Here is a 16,275-nt window from a genome sequence, read left to right as displayed (position 1 = left end):
GATGTCTTCGTGGCCCTATTGGATTTTTTTTATCATAGCATATAAATTACTTTTTTCGTCATTTTTAAAAATTTAATTAAAAATTTACAAGCACATTGTATAAGTCATTGTGAATTATGCACCACGGTGATCGATTTTGTGCTGCTGATTATTCTTCAGATATAAGCAAGTTACTATTAGAAAAATAGCATTTTTATTTTTGTTCTAAAAGAAGACGAGCACAAGCGAATTATGTTATTATCACACCTCGTATCGTATTTATCCTGTGAACTTACTACATATATACAATAAATAGCGTCACAACTGTTAATAATATCCCTGTGAGATATAAATATCATTTAAAGGCAGTTCGGAGTTAATCCGTAAATCTACCGTAAAAACTGCATTAGAAATTTATAAAAAATAAACCTTTCACTTAAAAGTGCACTATGGAATATGTAAAATATTCCAATTATAATTATCTAGCAGCAATAACAATTTATCATGATTTTCACATTTTGAAAGGGGACGTGAGTGTTGCATGAAAAAATATATTACTAATATATTCATATCCAGTTCATTATATATCTGAAATATAATAGTTACGCAATAATCTGCAGTGCAAAGTCGATCACCGTAGTGCATAATTCACAATGACTTATAGTTACGCACAAGTTGCTCTAAATAAATACACAAAATGCCCAGTATCATTGTGTCGGTAGTAAAAGTCGTGAGGATGGAAGCAAAGGAGCCATGTCATTAGCAGAACTTTCCACATTGTTATCGCAAAAGAGTCCAAAGAGATCATCGTTCTTATTGAGTAAAAAAACATCATTATGTCGATGACGTGCATTACAATGGATGATTGCCTCATTGTATCATAGTTCTGCGATCTTAACGAAATGCGATAGAATATCGGCGTTGCCTTGTGAAACGTGAACGTTTAAATCATGTTTCGTTAATGAAAACAAGGTTTCTCGGTCGTATCAAAGTAAACGTAATGACACACGATAAAATGGTACCTTTGGCGAGAATTAACTCAAGCACGAGCTTAATGAAATGGTAGCGTAGGAGAAGAAAGTTGTGTGCGTCGGAAAAAATATTTGGCTTCGCCTCGTTAAATCGTGAGTTTCGACGACAATGGCACATTAAAATTGTTATTACATATATTTTTACCAAGGCAATATAAGGCGATTTAAAATTCAAGTTTATACGCAGCAATATTTTTTATATTATTATATTTAACAATTTTATGCTTCTGGGTTCGCACGTTAATTTAAATATGTAAAAAATGCATGAATATATATGAAAACTTCTATAAAATGAAGGAAATATATTAGATAATGAAGAAACCAACTCTTTATTGATTAAAAAGACATCGCAGCAACATTGTGCGTTAAATATACGTTGAATCTGAATTCTGCCGTAGGTGAGATTCTTATGTTCGAAAGAGAAACTGCTGCTGAAATTTCTCGCAAATTAATGACATCGATATTACGGAAAATATGAACGCTAATGCTAAAAAAAGATAACCATATGTTGTCACTGATGAGCTAATTCAAAAACTGATGAAGAAACCCGTTTTAAAAGGCGTTTAATAATCGATTAACTTCATAAACAATGTCAGTAGGATCCATAACTGTGCTATTTAAAACATTTACCTTAAGTTTAACTATCAGAAGCTCTGAGTATGTTTATTACTTGTTGCGAATCTCGTTCCTAAACTTATCAAATGTATGAAAGGTAATATTGACTAGAGTAAAAATATATAATAAAATCTATTCCGAATTAAAATTTTACAGTAATATTTTTAATTTAGTTTTTGAATATAGTTCGTAGAATAGATTTAGTAACTGACCTTATAAATGCACATACATAATTTATTTTTCATAGCATTAATAACGAGTAATCAATGTAAAAGTCGATAAACTGTTGGACACAGGCTACAAATAAAATGGATACCGTATACAGGCTGTCCGTTCAAATACGCAGTATCGTTTGTTTACGTCGACAATACATATTTTCGTATATTACAATATAAAAGGGGCACAAATGAATTAGTTTTATGCATTAAGTCATTTGTCGATTTTTTTGCTACTTTCAGTAATTATGATAATAAATAAACAAATAAAATATAATAATATATCTGCCGATTTGAACGACGCCTTCGTTTAGTAGCAGCGAAAAATTGCTTATCACGAACATGTATCTTGAACGCGAAATTCTTGCAAAAACTCGACATAATGTCGTTAGTTTTATTGTATTCTTTATTTTTGCTGTTGCTTGAAATGTCCAAAAACACCACCGGAACTGTTATCATAACCGCCTTTACTGTCGATCGTAATTTGCCTCTGAATGTACGGAAGGCAGAAGCATTGAAGGCTGTGAGAAGGTGATCTTGCAATATATTTTTGATTCGATTCAATGGTAAAAAGATGGAAAACAATGAAATGTGTATTATTTTTTACAGTTATTCGCCACGAAAAATGCGTAGAGCGATTGTACAAATGAGGTTTTAGACCCGAAAGATATGATTTTTTTTGTTTACTTGCTTCTGGCGAAAACACCTCATTTTCATTATTTTTATCGAACAGATCTTGCACGCGATTTCCCACTGCTAGATATTTTTTACTGCTAAATTTTATTGTAATTACCTTCAGTTTTTATTTAAATTTTGTAAATATATAATATATACATTAGGCGCTTTGAATGGACATATTCATATTATCATAATTATAAATAATATAATATTCTTGCAAGGTTACTCAGAAAATGTCTCGACATTTTAATTTATCATATTTAGTATTTGACAATTCAGATTTTTTTGCTAGAAGTAAAATACTTTTAGTGAAAGCAGTGTATTGAATTTTTGTTTGAACTGTATTGGTTATACTTTTTAGTGAAATTGTCCAAGAATATAAATACAACAGTGTTCAATTCCATTGAACATTTTAGGCTTCAATTACGTTCACTTAACAAACACCACACAATATATCATATTTAAGAGGATTAGTTGTCTTCAATGTATTTCGATTTCTGAAACCCTACTATTACAATGTCTCATAATAGAATCCAGATATCGTGAACCTTTATATAAATAGCTCAATACTTATTTTATAAATTTCGCCAGTCTGTTTTTTATCTCGAAGCTGAACTAATTATGTTAATACAGCTCTCTTTATTTTTTTATAGAACATTCTCCTAGAATGGTATTTTATAAGACGATACGATACAAGTATTTAATTACCAGTTAGATATGATCCGTCAAAAAAGGAACACTATATTTTTTCTAATTTTAATCTTTTATATTACAGTAGCTTTGGCACTCGCTTTACTGGGGAAAAGAAATACTTAATCTAAATGCACATTTTTACAGTGACATTTAATCAGGAGGCATTCATATTTTAAGGCTTTGTGTAAATATTGAAATTTCTTTTAAATAATTTTCCAATTACTCTTACGTGTGATTTGATATGCATTATTTAAAAAGTCATTATTCTGATGTACAAAGATTAACTGTGACTATTATAAAAATCGGAAAAATATGTGATAAGATTAAGATAAAATTTAATCTTAAAATTTATACTTAGATTTTCTTATAAATGCACATTTTTCAAGTAAAGTTTTTTCGAATGAATCAGCGTTCAATATCAATATTTTCAAATAAAATAATTTGGATAATAGAGTAGTAAAATACAATTCAGTAACATTGTGAATCTTTCTCAATGATTAGTATTAATAAAAAAGTATAGGTGACAGAAATATTTATTCAAGAAATATTATCTTAACAGCCTTCTATTATATTTTATATTCAATAAACACAAAACATATCATAATGAATAACTATAAGATTTGTGAACTAGGCTAGTTACAAAAGTCTAACTGCAAAAAATGCTCCTATTTATTTAGATTAAATTAAAACCATCGTAGCCTAACAGGCTACCCCAAGGCGTCACTATGGTTGAAAATAATAATTGTATTATCTAATACATAATTAAAATAATACACAAAAAAGAATAAAACAAAATAAAAAAATCATAAAATAGCAAAATTAAATAATACGAATTGGACCAGCTCCTCATAGCTAACATTAAACAAATCAATGTGTAAAATACCAGCGTATTAAGTCTGGACATGTCTGGAATCTAGAGTAGATATATTTTCTGTTTTTTTTTTATCTTATTCTTGAAAAATCGAGTTCTGCTTTAAGATATTCAGAGCTCATCAAATTTAACTCCCTTAAAAAAAGCTCCCCATGACATTTTTTTGAAAAAACTTTTCTTGAGAATCTTCATATGTCTGCAAACACAGAAAAAGGGCAACATCACATTTGCTTTACAGAATAAATTAGCATAGACATTTTTGTGTTTTTATTATTTACATTTTCATTGATTTATTCATTTTTGCCTAAACAACCAAAGTGAGTCTTCGCCTTTATTTTTATTATCTTGAATTAAATTAAACTTATTCTTTGTTTTATGTATAGCACAAACGTTTACGTGTTTTAAAAATAATTCTTAGGCAAATTAATCCGCTAAAAATTAGAGAGAAAAAAAAACAGTTTTTTTATTTTCCTAATAATCTAGAAGAACAACCCTTATGTAGACATAAGTAAAAATTAAATCAAACTAAAGTTGTTTTATGTATCATTTAAAGAGAAACTCGTTTTATTATTAATGTAATAATTTATTTACACTTTCAACTTTTCCTGTCATTTTTTATTGAAGACAATTAGATTATTTATTTAGATAAAAAAATGTTATAAAATCTATCGTGAATGATTTAAATTTTCACGGTAAACTTTTTTAAACCAATTGTTACGTAACTTAGAACTGCTTTCACGTTTTTTCGCAAGTTTATTTTCACAAGCGAATGGATATTGTTTGTTTTTTAAACAATTAAAATATAATAGTATCGTTCGTTCGTAATAATTATCGTTGCACGTATAATTGAGAAATTTTGCATGAACAATGAACAACAACGACAGCCATACAAGACAAACAAAAACGAAAGTATTCAAAATGGTGATGGATTATTTTAATTATCAAAGAAATTGTGAGATCAAATCTGATATCCGCCGTTTATAAGATAAAAAAATTGACTCCTCAAATTCTCATTAACTCGATTACAAAATAATAGATTTGGGAAACGCGTCGGTGCACCTGAACGAACATATTTTTTTTACCATTGTTTTAAATTACAAAATTATGAAGAAGACTTTGTCATCAAGCGTGGGAATTCGTATTTATCGCTTTAGAATCGATTGTCATGCCGAAAACTGACAAGTCACGTCGCGTTGTGGTTGAATTTTGTTTGATGAGTTTTCACGCGCATTTATCTAGCAAGATAAAAAAAAAACAATCTATCAAAACAGACGCAAAAAGAAGCAAAATTGAAAGAAAAAATATAAACTATTTTACTATGAAGTAAATAAATAACAAAATTCTCATTTTGGTACACATAGTGATGTGACAACTAAGAATGATTGAATCTATGATGGAATATTTCATTATAATTCAAACATTCATATTTAAGTAATGGTTTCTTCATATTTTTAATGGGTTCTTTATTTGTGTCTTGATCTTCTCCATTAACCACAAGAAACTCTTTTGGACTATTCCCTCTAGTTACAATTTTTAGATTGTCAGAAATGCAGATGAAAATTCTTAATTTGTGTTATTAGTAATTTGTTAAGTTCTGCTTTATCTACGTTTGATCCGTAGTTGCTTTTCACCACGTCAATGCCTTTACTGTCTACCTTTTTATTTGATTTATTTACATTTATTAAAAACTTTAACACCAGAATGTTAATTACCTAACATTATGTTTGATATTTTTCATCTCTATAAAAACACAGGTAATTTATGTTAGGTTTAAATTCACACAAACTAGACGAGCAAATAGATGCGTAACTTTAAGTATGCTTATACATATAGAAAATGTATCATTAAAAACATATATTTACCTATTTTTTACGTGTACTTTTATGGCATTTACGTGTACTTCATAAATTATTCTCAATTTCTCTTTAATGTAAACAAGTTATTAAGTATGCTTAATCTAATTTTATAGCACACGATCTTGCTTTATGATACATTACCATAATACGAAATTCCGCCACAATATTGGATAATAAATATCAAGTGCCATAAAACTGGATTATTCCACCAGCTAAACAGGTTTCTCTTCGGGAAACTATTACGACTTCCTCTTGGAAGATCGAGCGGAAATCTGCATCACTTTTGTCTTTCGCCAAGTGGTTCTTGATATCCGTAAAGAAATCAACACTTTTTTGTCATTTGCAGGAAGCCTCATCTATAGACTGCGTGGTGTAGATGCCGATGGAGATCGTCTCCAGTTCGGGATCAGAGATCAACTAGGAAGCGACATCTTAAGAATCGAATCTGTATCGTCCAACGAAGCAAACGTCTATCTCGCCAAAGAGCTCGACAGAGAAGTAATTACATTTTTGTATAATCGTTCAAAGATTAACGCTAAATTCGCTCAAGAGCCTTCGAATTCAATTAACAATGCCATTCCCACTACGGTGGCTCATGAGATTTATAACATAAACTGATAATGGAGATGCATTTACGCGATAACGTTACCAAATCTCATTGTGCTATGTCAGTGATAAATTATACTTTTAAGCTCGTTCAATTTTTGTAATTATGTAACGTTAATAGATGAATCTAGAAGTAAGTTTTATGGATAAATTTCCAATTTCAGTAATCTAACATTTAATAAATTTATAATAATTAATATTTAATCATTTTTATGGTTGTAATGATTAGATTCGTAAATTTATAGATTCGATTCCTAGTAAAAGAATCGAAGTTGTCATAAACACTATACTATTAATACAAATAACGGTCAGAGCTGCCAGACACTTATTGAAATAGCGCTATATTAATAGTTTATAATTAAATAAAACGGATGCTTTTGATTTGATTTAATCCGAGTATTGTGACGTTTATAACGCTACAACTGTTGACTTCAATGATATAATAAATATGAATATAACATTATATGTTCTAACAGCCAATAATCAATATATGTTTGGCTAATAACCAATAATTTATCACTACTTGTATTGCAGTCTCTGTGGAATGTTTTTCTCTGAATCCAGATTGCTATTCACACAGAATGTTTTGTGAAATAATATAATCCTTTAACTGCTTGATTACTACTTTTTCATTCACATTTTACATACAAGGCAACATGTTAATTGGTTTCACTTCCTCAACATTTTTACTGTTTTTTATTTTAGATATATGTGTGTATAATAGTAGCAATCTTCAAAATATAAAGTATTTCCCCTTTGGAGGGTGCTTTATTTACTAAATAATATAATTAATTTAGTTCTTAGTATATTCCATGTTTCTTTAATTATAGTATTTACATCCATTTCATCAGTACTGGTTCCTTTTTTTAATTTACAAATTATATTTTGAATTTCTTATGAAAATACTGATTTAAATTCTCCAAATTTTCATTTTTGTGTTGTACTAATTTATTAAACTGAGGTTTAGCATTCACAAACTATTCTATACTCTCAAAGTAGAATGAATTCATTTTTCTCCTATCATATGATGATCTTAATATATATTTCCATCAATCTCCATATTTATTATGTCGTTTCTCTGAGTTTGATTAATTAATTTTTTTATTGTTTTTCACATCTTATTCGGATAATTATTTATTTCCTCTATCGACTTTGCATACCATTTTTTTGCAATTATTATTGCTTTGACTGCAATATTTCTACTAATATATTATCGGTATGTCGTCTAGTTTTGATTTAAAATTTTATATCACAATATTCTTATAAATATTGTTCCATATCATATTAACATCCATGTTATCTACATTCCAGTCACATTTTTGTGATTCTATTCTTAATTTGGTAAAAATCAATTTTTTTAATCGTCGCATTATTTTTATTATCATTATTACATTATGTTTTTCTTTGTAAATAAATACAATAAAATGAAAAGTATTTCACTTTACATTATACATTTTACTATTGGAAAAACTAAATCTATTAATGTGCTCGAGCTATTTGTTTCTCTTATATTTTCATTAACACATTGTCCTAATCCAAATATATTTGCCCATTTTTCCACTTTTGAAGTATAAAAATCTTCACATTTATTCCAAAAAAATTCTAATCTCCAATTAAAATGGTATCCATAATTTTATCAGAGCTCCATTCTGAAATATTATTAATTACTTTAAATAATGAATTTGGATCACTATTTGGAGATCTATATGCTAAATAAAATAATATGGGAGTTTTTTCCCCAAAAATCTTTAACTAAATAGACCAATATGTTTTATCTTTCTTATTTTAAATAGTATAATGTATTATAATTTATATATTTTATAATACACAGTATAACACCTCCTATATGTCTGGAATTGAAATCGCATCAGATCATATTATAATTCTCAATATCTAATTCATGTTAATCAATATCATTTGTGCTATATGTTTCTGTTAATCCTAAAAATAGTAAATATTCCTTCTAATTTATGTGCTACCCTGTGAATTAATATTATAAACTTTAATTTAAAAACTAAGTTTTAATTATGATGACTCATCGGAATTTTAATTGATGAGTCATCCCTAATCTCGCCTGACCATTGAAGTTTTGTTATTATGCATAAATTGTACTTTACATGGGTAATACACACATAAAATATACTTTTATGTATGATTGATAAATATATATTTGAACCATAGTAGTTATTCCTTTAAATTTACTATACAATAGTTTAATGTATTGGGGGTACCGTTTTAAGCTATAATTCAATATAATAATAATTTCTTTATGTTTAGTTTTACAAAATATTCTGTAGCAAAATTTTTATTTAAAAAAACCATTAGTAAAAGAATTACATATTATGTATTTACTAGAAATAAAGTATGAGTAAAATTTGAAAATAATTTCAGACCCGAGATGAGTACGCACTGGTGCTAACGCTGAGCGATGGTCACCTAGGCGACGGCAATTTCATTACTCAAAGTTTCTTGCTCTTGGTAGAAGACGTTAACGACAACGAACCCGTATTTAAGCCATATCCCTCAGCCCTTAGTGTAAGAGAAGATTCATCACCTAGTATATTGACTGCCGTAGAAGCGACAGACTTGGACGAAGGAGCTTATGGACAAGTATATCCACTTTATTATATATAATTTAAATGTAAACATAAACTAATAACATAAAATGCTATAGGTAGTATATAATTTACAAGAATTAGACGGCGATTCAGACGTGTTCTCCATTCAGACAATTAATGGTAGAGGCGTGATACGATTAGTAAGCGCACTGGATTACGAAAAGAAGTCACTTTATCAGTTGAGGATATTAGCTGTAGATAGAGCCAATCAAGGTAGGGTTAATACTGGAACGGCTGCCATTTTAGTCAAAGTTCAAGATGTGGAAGATCAACCGCCTCAGTTTGTGGGTGTGACTCCAGTGACGAGGATAAGTGAAGATTCACCGATTGGAACATCTGTTTTGCAAGGTATGTTTGATAAATATATGTTATAATTATTAAAACTGATCCTCTTATTATTATTTCAGTACATGCTGTCGATGGCGATAGGGGCATAAACAATAGGATATCTTACAGTATAATATCTGGTGGTGAAGAACAATTTGATATTGATAGTAGTTCTGGTATAATTTTTACGATAAATGAATTGGATAGAGAAGATCTTGAAAACAACAACGGCGCTTACATATTGGAGATATTAGCGACGGAGGAGTCGCGTACTGTGACTCCCTTACCTAGCGCCACGACTGAAGTCACTATAATACTCACCGATGTTAATGATGAAACTCCCCAATTTAGAAGCAAACGTTACATATGTGAAGTGGTTGAAAACGCTCAACAGAATACACCTATCACTTTTCTACAAGATGCTATTCCAGAAGTTTTCGACTATGATCAGGTACAAAGCCTTTTAGTTATAAATCTTTATGTAAAAGACTACCGACGTACATATGTATCAAACAAATATTTTCAATTTATTTAGGGTAAAAATGGTACATTTGAGTTGTACCTTGATGGAGACAACGATGTTTTTGAAGTCACACCTTCGAAAGGCGTCAACGAAGCTTCATTCCTGATCAGAGTAAACAATCCATCGTACTTGGATTATGAGCAAGTCACTGTTATGAATTTTACCCTTATTGCCAAAGAAACCGTTTTGAATAAACCAAAAATGAGGTAGTGTTTCAAAAATTATTTATAGCTTCAAATAGCAATTTCAATTATTAATAAAAAAAATTTAGCGTTGTGCCGATCACTGTACACATTCGAGACGGAAACGATAACTTCCCCGAGTTTACGGAACCGATGTACGATGTATCAATACAAGAAAACTGTGGAGTCGGTGCAACAGTTGCATGGATACAAGCATTGGATGACGACTCTGGCAATTACGGAACTAGAGGGATACGTTATACTAATCTCGGAGGAGGAATTGCACATTTGTAAGTGTTACAATAAAATCATTATGTAAAGGACGTTGTGTAAATTATGGAATATTTCAGATTAACACTGAATGCGATGACAGGTATAATAACAGTGAAATCACCAGGAGGAAGTAGTTTTGACAGAGAACTTGTGGCAAGACATTACTTAACAGTGGAAGCGAGAGATGATTTGGGACAAGGCAATAGAAACACAGTACAACTTGTGGTCAATATTGAAGATGTTAACGATAATGCTCCAGTGTTTTTACTGAACAAATACGAAACTAGGCTTTTAGAAGGAGAAAAAGATTTTGAATTACCGTTGATCTTAGAAGCGAGAGATGCTGATTTAAACGGTATTTATTTTACTGAATATTGTAGTGGCATAATAAATAACCTTGTTTAACACTCCGTTCCAGCCTACGCGCAAATGACCACTCCTCTTCTAGTAAAATTTAATAAAAATCTTTTCTATTTATTTGGCTCTAGTGTGTTTTGTATGCTGCTACAATATAAGCTTAGTTAGAACATTTTTTATTAATACCAACATCATTTAATAGGTACAAGAAACAGTCGCATAGAATACTCAATAGTCAATGGTGAATATAAAGATAATTTTACTATTGACTCAATGACCGGTATAATAAAACCTGTACAGCCGATGGATTTTGAACAATTGGCCGGAGACAACGGAAACGTTCGGCCGATTCAATTGACCGTAATCATTATAGACATAAATTTTATGTATTATACTTATGATATGAACAATAAATATCTTTTAAATGCTTTAGGTACGTGCTCAAGATTACGGAATACCTCCAATATCATCGGAAGTACCTGTAGTGATTTATGTACAAGATGTAAACGATCATGCGCCACTCTTCCAACAAATGTACTATAAAAGATCCATACCTGAAGATATGCCGGGAGGAACACCGATTTTAGAAGTATATATACATTCAAATATTTGAGTAGCTTAGGTATATTTGTGAATTAAATAGATGAATGAGAGTTTGACGTTGATTATTTATGGTTATTGAGTGAAATACATTCTTACTTCAGCATTTAATAATATAAAATAGCTTATTGGATGACTATTACATTAATATATTTGTATTAATTTTATTTCAGGTTAAAGCTTTCGATAGCGATGGTTCAGCACCGAACAATCAAGTAGTGTATAGAATACAGAAAGGTGCCGGTGATAAGTTTGTGATAGGAGCTGAAAACGGTATTATTTCAGTAGCACAAGGTTCCGATCTAGATCCTGATAGAACAAATCCTAAAAGCAATAAGTATACTTTAATTGTGATCGCTTTGGATGGAGGTATTGGCGATCAACAACTTCAAGCATCAGCAATTGTTAACATAACGATAGTCGACGTGAATAATAAACCACCTATATTCTTGGAACCGGGAACTATCAGCGTTAAAGAAAATACACAGGTCGATTATTTATCAACATAATTTATTAAAACCATTCATATTATTATATATGTACAAAATAATAAATTAAATATCACCAATAGGTTGGAACTTATGTGTATCGAGCAGTTGCCAACGATCCTGACGATATGCCTGTTCTTAGATACCACCTAGATTTTGAAAATAGCATAGCTAGAAATGAAGAAGGGAGGATTGTTAAGTTGTCTGATTACGATTACATGTCGGCTTGGGATTTGAATCCGCTGGACGGAAGATTGAGAGTCGTGCGATTATTAGACAGAGAGAAAGTTGAACATATTCGTTTGGGAATCATAGTCGAAGATATAGCTGCTATTAACGGAGGCATCAAACAAACAGCTTCAGGTATATTATATTTAATATTATGAGTAAATAAATAAGTTTGATTGATAATAATGATTTAATTTTAGCAATATTGACTATCACTATTGAGGATGAAAATGATAACAATCCTAAATTCAGAAAACCATTCTATAAACGATCAGTTCCTGAAAATTCGAAGAATGGGGTAACAATAGTAAATGTCATAGCCGATGATATTGATAAGAATAGATCGATAACATATTCTTTAGAAGGTTGGTTTATTATTGGAACAATAAGTATTTGTTAATCATTCGTTATATGCATTTATCATTTACTTAAAGGTCCACATGAGATGGTGAAATTAGTACATTTAGAAGCAGACACTGGCGAAATCTTAGTGGCAAACAAAATTGATCATGAGATGCATCCATGGTTAAATCTTACAGTGAGAGCATCGGATTCAGGAATTCCACAACGATCTTCTTTAGTAGATCTGTTTATTCAAGTATAAATTATAATATTTTTTTTCACTCTGTACAAGATTTATGTCAAAAGATAATATTTATATGCATTCACACAGATCTTTAATCTATTTTATATTTACCCTTAAAATACCCTTTTTATACAATATTTTTTAATGCAATTTTTATCAATAATTATGACCATGAAACAGATTATATTATATAAACTTCGCTTAAAACTGAATTTTGTGCTTAAGATTATAATTATATATTTTTTATTTTTATAATAGAAAAAAATAAGTTGAAGTTCAAGTAATCGATAAATAAATTCAATCAAGTGTTAAAAAACGATGAATTTGAATGAAAAATTAAGAAATAAAAATCTTTGTGGCAAAATTGTTGTAGTGTGTTTATATACACTAATGATAATGACATTTTTGTTTATTATAGGTTTTAGATGAAAATGATAATAATCCATACTTCATATTTGAATCTAACATCATAAACGTTCCTGAAGATACACCTCCTGGTACTCATTTGGCCGTTATTGAAGCTAAAGATTCAGATTCTGGAGAATACGGAAAGATTACATATTTAATGGATCATACTACTACTGATGTAAGTGACTTTTTGTTTTCAGTTACAGAGATTCTGGATAGCATTGGTCCACTTTGGATACTTCTCATAATACTACTTTCTGTGAAAGATTAATAAAAATATGTTTTTTAATAAGATATTTTTACGATTCAAGAACAAACGTGTAAACTCTCTAGAATCTAGATGATAATTAATTCAAAAGCAATTTATATTTAATAAACGTTCCCAACAAATTAAGAGAGTCAACGGTACTCCGATTTGACATTATAAAAAAAGGAATTAATTTATAGGGAAAATTTATAATAAATCCTGACAATGGAACTTTGAGTATCGGCGATTGGCTCGATAGAGAAACCCGTACAACTTACACATTAGTGATAGAAGCATGGGATAACTATCAATTTGGTTATCTCACGGGAGAAAGTCGGAATGCATTCAAGCAAATTTTGTAAGTGCTCACAACTTTATGGCATTCTAATCATCATTTAATCTAATGCAATATTATCTTTTATAGAATACAAGTAGAAGATGTGAACGATAACGCACCATCGTTGATTTTACCTAATGACTGTTCGACGATAACAGAGTTTCATTCAATGCGCGATCCGATAGTGACGATTCATGCAACTGATGCTGATGATAACGAATTGGGTAACGGCCAAGTAGAATTTCGTATCGTCGGAGGAACAGGAAAAGGTACATAAAAAAATATAAATTAATTTAATTGATGATCTAAATATATAATTTTATTTGTAGATCTTTTTCGTATGCATCAGACGGCAAACGATCACTTGAGCGCTCAGATCATGTCGGCAAAAACATTGAAAGACAGATACGGCAATTACAGTTTGATCGTTGAAGTTAATGATTTAGGAATGGTGACGAATAAAGTCAGGGGAGAAATGTCTATTTGTGTGACGGATTACAATGATCACGCGCCGTTGTTTGTTAGTCCGCCGCAGAATGTCACAATAAGAATTCCAGAGGTTAGATGATTGATAACAATATTTTTATATTATACTTTTAATAGTTTCTGACACACTGATTAAAATATATATGTAGTAAAAAATGCTGATGTATAAAATGTGAATAACAACCTGACAATTTTCGTTAAATTCATTAAATTTAATTAAAAAAGGAGCAATAAATTTTTAGGGTTTTTGGATTTACTCTATCATTTTCATTAAAATAAAAAAAACAAAGTTTAATATGCTTACAATTAACTCAAACAAGGAACCAAAAAGGAAGCTCAAAGTCACAGAGGCAGAAATAATTCGATCACGAAACACTGGCTGTTATTGAAAAACATGGATATAAAAGAACCGTCTGCAGAACTCAAAATCAGTAGAACGCAAATAAAGCACTTAAACGTGAGCTACGCTCCCAAACAACTGATACTCTAACCAAAATAATTCTTGGTGCTAAAACTTAATTTTGTGTATTATTATTGTGGTGTTAAAAAGTGTGATTAGAATAATATTTTTTTGCTCTAGGATTTTTTATTTAGTACTACATAAAAATTCATTAATTTCACTAATAAACCGCTGCTTGATCTAATTAGCAACTGTTTACATAAATTGTAATTTTCTTAAAATAATGCAATTCGGCCCATAACAATGTCTGTACCAACCCTTCTAGGGCTTACCTATGATTGATTAAAATAAAATAAAACATAAGAGAAAAATCTCGATATTAACAATAAAATAATATAAAAAACATATATTCCAAAGCAGTGAATTAATAGAGCATTTTGGAAGTACATATAAGAGAATTAATGAATTGATTAATTGTATTAGAATGCTACCGTCGGAACGTCAGTCGTGGAAGTTCATGCAATTGACGGCGACATCGGATCAAATGGTGCTGTGAGATACAGATTGCGTCAAGATGTCATGGGCAATTGGAGAACGTTTACGATTAACTCGACCACTGGATTGATACAATTAAAACATCCACTAGACAGAGAGAAGCAGAAGATATATGACGTAATTATCTTAATACAATAACGTATAAACATCACGAAATTTTAATAAAACAATATTGATGTTTTATAGTTAAGGATAGAAGCATACGATCTAGGGTTACCGACGCCGCTCAGTTCGGATCTCGATCTAACAATATATGTTCGGAACGTCAATCATTATAAACCTAGATTTACTCAATCTGTATTGTTTGTAAATTTTACGGAACATTCAACGCCCGGTGAAGAATATATAACGCTGCCTCCTGTTATTGAACGAGATGAAATTGATATATTGGATGATCCGACGGTGCCGGTTTGTTATTTCATAATCAAAGGCAATCATAAGCAACTCTTTGAATTGGATCAAAACACTCACAAGTAATTCTCATACAATTTACAGATACATTGTATTATAACTTATAAATTAATAAATTAAATAAAATATATTTTCAGATTGACTTTAGCTAAAGAGATCGATAGGGAGATACAGAAGGATCATTCGTTGATAATTCACGCAACGGAAGATTGCATAGTAGCGCCTAAATTAAACGAAAACAACGATCTAGAAGTGTTTGAAGATACTATAATCACAATTATTGTTAACGTCACTGATATAAATGACAATCCACCGAAGTTTGTCAGTGAAATATTTACAGGAGGCGTAACAACGGCAGCCGATTTTGGATTACAATTCATGCATGTTAAGGTATTATTATCAAGATATATATATATGTATATCAACACTAATTTACTTTATTTACTAATTATGTATATGATTTAGGCTTTAGATCCGGACGATGGAGAAAATGCCCAAATATCATATTACCAAGTGGGTGAGATCCAAAAAACGCTATCGGAAGGTTTGGATAATCTTCAAGGACCGCCTTTTCTAGTTGATATAGAAACGGGCGCAGTCCATTTAAACTTTGATCCACAAAAAGGCATGAAAGGGTATTTTGATTTCAAGGTTTGTTGAAAAGAGTAGCCATCCTGTATATATATTTTTAATATGAGATGAACT

The 16,275-nt window shown here is 30.2% G+C and overlaps 1 protein-coding gene across 1 annotated transcript in view; it reads left to right on the top strand.

Moving 5' to 3' along the window:
- Cad88C (cadherin 88C) overlaps positions 1 to 16,275 on the top strand; it is a 40,871-nt gene that overhangs the window by 23,500 nt on the left and 1,096 nt on the right. The window contains exons 3-23 of the mRNA XM_088204905.1: positions 6,285 to 6,436; positions 8,936 to 9,154; positions 9,219 to 9,510; positions 9,570 to 9,940; positions 10,025 to 10,218; positions 10,284 to 10,484; positions 10,545 to 10,822; positions 11,027 to 11,184; positions 11,258 to 11,413; positions 11,598 to 11,912; positions 11,996 to 12,275; positions 12,341 to 12,505; positions 12,575 to 12,738; positions 13,145 to 13,312; positions 13,582 to 13,739; positions 13,806 to 13,987; positions 14,048 to 14,277; positions 15,088 to 15,276; positions 15,346 to 15,632; positions 15,708 to 15,960; positions 16,036 to 16,221. Coding sequence (XP_088061031.1) covers positions 6,285 to 6,436; positions 8,936 to 9,154; positions 9,219 to 9,510; positions 9,570 to 9,940; positions 10,025 to 10,218; positions 10,284 to 10,484; positions 10,545 to 10,822; positions 11,027 to 11,184; positions 11,258 to 11,413; positions 11,598 to 11,912; positions 11,996 to 12,275; positions 12,341 to 12,505; positions 12,575 to 12,738; positions 13,145 to 13,312; positions 13,582 to 13,739; positions 13,806 to 13,987; positions 14,048 to 14,277; positions 15,088 to 15,276; positions 15,346 to 15,632; positions 15,708 to 15,960; positions 16,036 to 16,221 — 4,598 coding nt within the window. The remainder of the gene's footprint in view (positions 1 to 6,284; positions 6,437 to 8,935; positions 9,155 to 9,218; positions 9,511 to 9,569; positions 9,941 to 10,024; positions 10,219 to 10,283; positions 10,485 to 10,544; positions 10,823 to 11,026; positions 11,185 to 11,257; positions 11,414 to 11,597; positions 11,913 to 11,995; positions 12,276 to 12,340; positions 12,506 to 12,574; positions 12,739 to 13,144; positions 13,313 to 13,581; positions 13,740 to 13,805; positions 13,988 to 14,047; positions 14,278 to 15,087; positions 15,277 to 15,345; positions 15,633 to 15,707; positions 15,961 to 16,035; positions 16,222 to 16,275) is intronic.

This window comes from Plectrocnemia conspersa, unplaced genomic scaffold, assembly GCF_051122295.1.
Source record: "Plectrocnemia conspersa isolate PC_06_02 unplaced genomic scaffold, ASM5112229v1 ptg000014l, whole genome shotgun sequence".
NCBI classification, from domain to species: domain Eukaryota; kingdom Metazoa; phylum Arthropoda; class Insecta; order Trichoptera; family Polycentropodidae; genus Plectrocnemia; species Plectrocnemia conspersa.
Note: the sequence above shows the minus strand (reverse complement) of the source record. Positions and strands in the feature narration are given on the sequence as shown.